At 36.8% G+C, this 2702-nt stretch overlaps 1 protein-coding gene across 1 annotated transcript in view; it reads right to left on the reverse strand.

The window, feature by feature from the left end:
* The window catches only part of LOC113202104 (uncharacterized), a 3797-nt gene extending 1101 nt beyond the window's left edge, over nucleotides 1-2696 (reverse strand). Inside the window, exons 1-4 of the mRNA XM_052274594.1 lie at nucleotides 2601-2696; nucleotides 2386-2475; nucleotides 2192-2281; nucleotides 6-1973 (exon numbers count right to left, since the gene is read on the reverse strand). Coding sequence (XP_052130554.1) covers nucleotides 6-1869 — 1864 coding nt within the window. The 5' untranslated portion in view covers nucleotides 1870-1973; nucleotides 2192-2281; nucleotides 2386-2475; nucleotides 2601-2696. The remainder of the gene's footprint in view (nucleotides 1-5; nucleotides 1974-2191; nucleotides 2282-2385; nucleotides 2476-2600) is intronic.
* Nucleotides 2697-2702: the final 6 nt, after the last annotated feature.

Consider the following 2702-nt stretch of genomic DNA (forward strand, 5'->3'; position numbering starts at 1 on the left):
ATCACTAAAGCATTGATCGGCGCACCTGACCACAATGTACTCTTCAGTTGAATTTTTGTCTTGGGACCGGACAGTCCAACATTTTCCTGAAATTTGAGTGACATCTAAGTCATTTATTTTCATGCCCTTCAAATGACGTTTGGAAAGATCTGAGAAATCCTTGTCAGACATAGAGTTGAGGAGCACCGCATTAGTGTACCTTGTAAAATAATCTTCCTCAATAGTAAGCAACAAGTCCAACAGGTCATCTATACGTTTGTTAGGCACTCTCTTCATGTAAACTGTCTTAAGAATATTGTGAAATGACTCCACAAGCATTGTTGTCTCAGTTTCTCCGTGGTGTTTAAGACGATAGCATTTGGCCCATTTCTGCGCTTTAGGCAGAAATGTGTTTTCAAAATAGTCTTTGAACGTCGGGCATTTGTGAGAATACTCTAGTAGAAAAGAATCTTTTAGTTTAAGGAATTGGCACTCATCTGGTTCATCAATGAGAACACACATAATACTATAAATTTCTGATACTAAATCATTTTCTTTGACATGATGTCTTATATTGGATTGAATTGTTCGATGGATATGCCACACACACAACAAATGCCAGACGGCCTCTCCTAATCCAGCATTAACTGAGTTAATCAATGCTGGATCGTCATCCGTTATGCAACAGTTAATTTTTAAATCAGGGCACCTCTCTTTAATTGCCTTGAAAACAAATTGCAAAACTGCCTCATCAGAGCGGCTGCTGATAGCATGGCCTACAGGGTACCCAAGGTTGAATTTGTCCCGTACCATCATATTCAACAGCTGATAATGGTCATAAGGATTGGTAGAATGGGTTTCGTCAATGGCAAGGATTTCCTTGCAACCTTCTACCATCATATCCAGCTGTTCTTTTGTCTGAAAAGCAAGTAAAAACACATCTTCAGGTAAATGTTCAGATCCCTCTGGACCGATGATAGTTTTCTCTCCTTTAGGCTTATAGATGAGGATTGGATTGTACTCCTCTTCCATTAAGGTCTTAACTTTGAAGTAGACAGATTCAGCATCATCATTAGAAAACCGAAGACTGGAATTTTTTTTCCTCATTCTCTCTGTTATCGTTTTGATTTTTACAAGATTGTCTCTCTTCAACTTTATGGAGCTCCTACTTAATCGATTTGCTCTCTTGTATGAATCATCTCGGAGGTTCTGAACTATTTTTCTTGGAGGTACATTCCATGCAAGTTGTTTGGATATGTACTCATTAGTCGCTGTTGAAAGTGGCTGGTGTTTCAGGTCTCGAGGGCGGCATGGGTGGAGATGAGTGGGGCGGTATGCCACCTTAATTTTCCCATCAGGTAAATACTTTAAACTCATCATTGCTAAACATAAATCACTTTTCTTTATGCGCCCTTTCTTGTTCCTCCGTGTGGTCTTGTTAGACTGTTGATTCTTTAAATGACTCTTCTCGGAGCCATCATGTTGGCAATAAAAATAAGACCTTCCATTCCTTTTCCCATACTGTTGCGAAAAATATGAAAACGATTCATCCTCTACAGATGTTTTCCATTTGTCAAATTCTTTGTATGAGTCAAAAATTCTTATTTCTGGCGGCTTCAGGTCCGCCTTGTGTTCAGTGTAAAGGTGCTCATATAAATCTACTTTAAATTGAAACTGGTTATTTTGACAGTTTTTATAAGGGCAGGACATCTTGCCCACACCATAATTCACAATAACCTTTTCTCCTGTGCATTTTTTAATGTGGGCGATAAACACATACCTGCGTGGAATATTTTTTCCACACGCAGTGCATATGTGCTCCGATGGTTTACGATTTATGTTTTGTATGCATGCTTTCTTGTGCCGGCTCAGGCTTTGATGACAACTCATTTTTTTCTGGCAAAACTGACAACTTAATGATTTCTTGGTCTCAGTTTTGGGACCTTCTTTATCCTCAGATCTGCAATCAAAAGGAGGATGAGATTGCTGACTGTCTGTAAAAAATAACAACAAAACAACATCATAGACATGAAACATATTTTCAACAACACACTAGGGCAATTAAAACCAACCCCACTACAATACTATGTACAATTTTCATGTTTAAGTGCTTAAAAAGATTTAGGAGAGTCTGTTGAACACATATAATTTAAAGAATAACTCAGTAGCTACAAACTAAGGTGAAATTATACATGACAGTAAAATAGATTACCTGGGGTGAATCGCTGTTTCACTGACTTATTTTTTTTAGGTTGAAATATATTTTCATCTAAGTCTGAAGAATCAGAATCTTCAGATTTTCCTTAAACAAAAATCAAGACAAAATAATTAGTGAACATCACATAATGTTCATCAAAACTGCTGCCTTGTATCAGAAAAGGAAAAGAAAAACAAAAACAAACTTACTATTTTTCTTTAAATTAGGTGTAAGAGTCAAGGGTTCCTGTTTCTTGGCAAGATTTACTTTAGATATATTGTTTACTGTAGAAGGCGTTCCTAAATAATAAAAAATTACAAATGAGAGGTTAGATATAAAAATAATACTAACAACCAAATAATCATTTCAATAAGCACAGATTGGACGACTTCTTTTCCTATGCCAAACTAGATAATAAACTGACCTTTCCCAGAACACGAAGACACGTTCCACAAACTAGTGGCAAAAGTATGGCTGGGTTTCTCTGAATTATGATCATTTTTGGCAGTTTTGCTTAAATGAGGTG

Source organism: Frankliniella occidentalis, unplaced genomic scaffold, assembly GCF_000697945.3.
Source record: "Frankliniella occidentalis isolate FOCC.00 unplaced genomic scaffold, Focc_3.1 Scaffold415, whole genome shotgun sequence".
In the NCBI taxonomy this organism is placed as follows: Eukaryota; Metazoa; Arthropoda; class Insecta; order Thysanoptera; family Thripidae; genus Frankliniella; species Frankliniella occidentalis.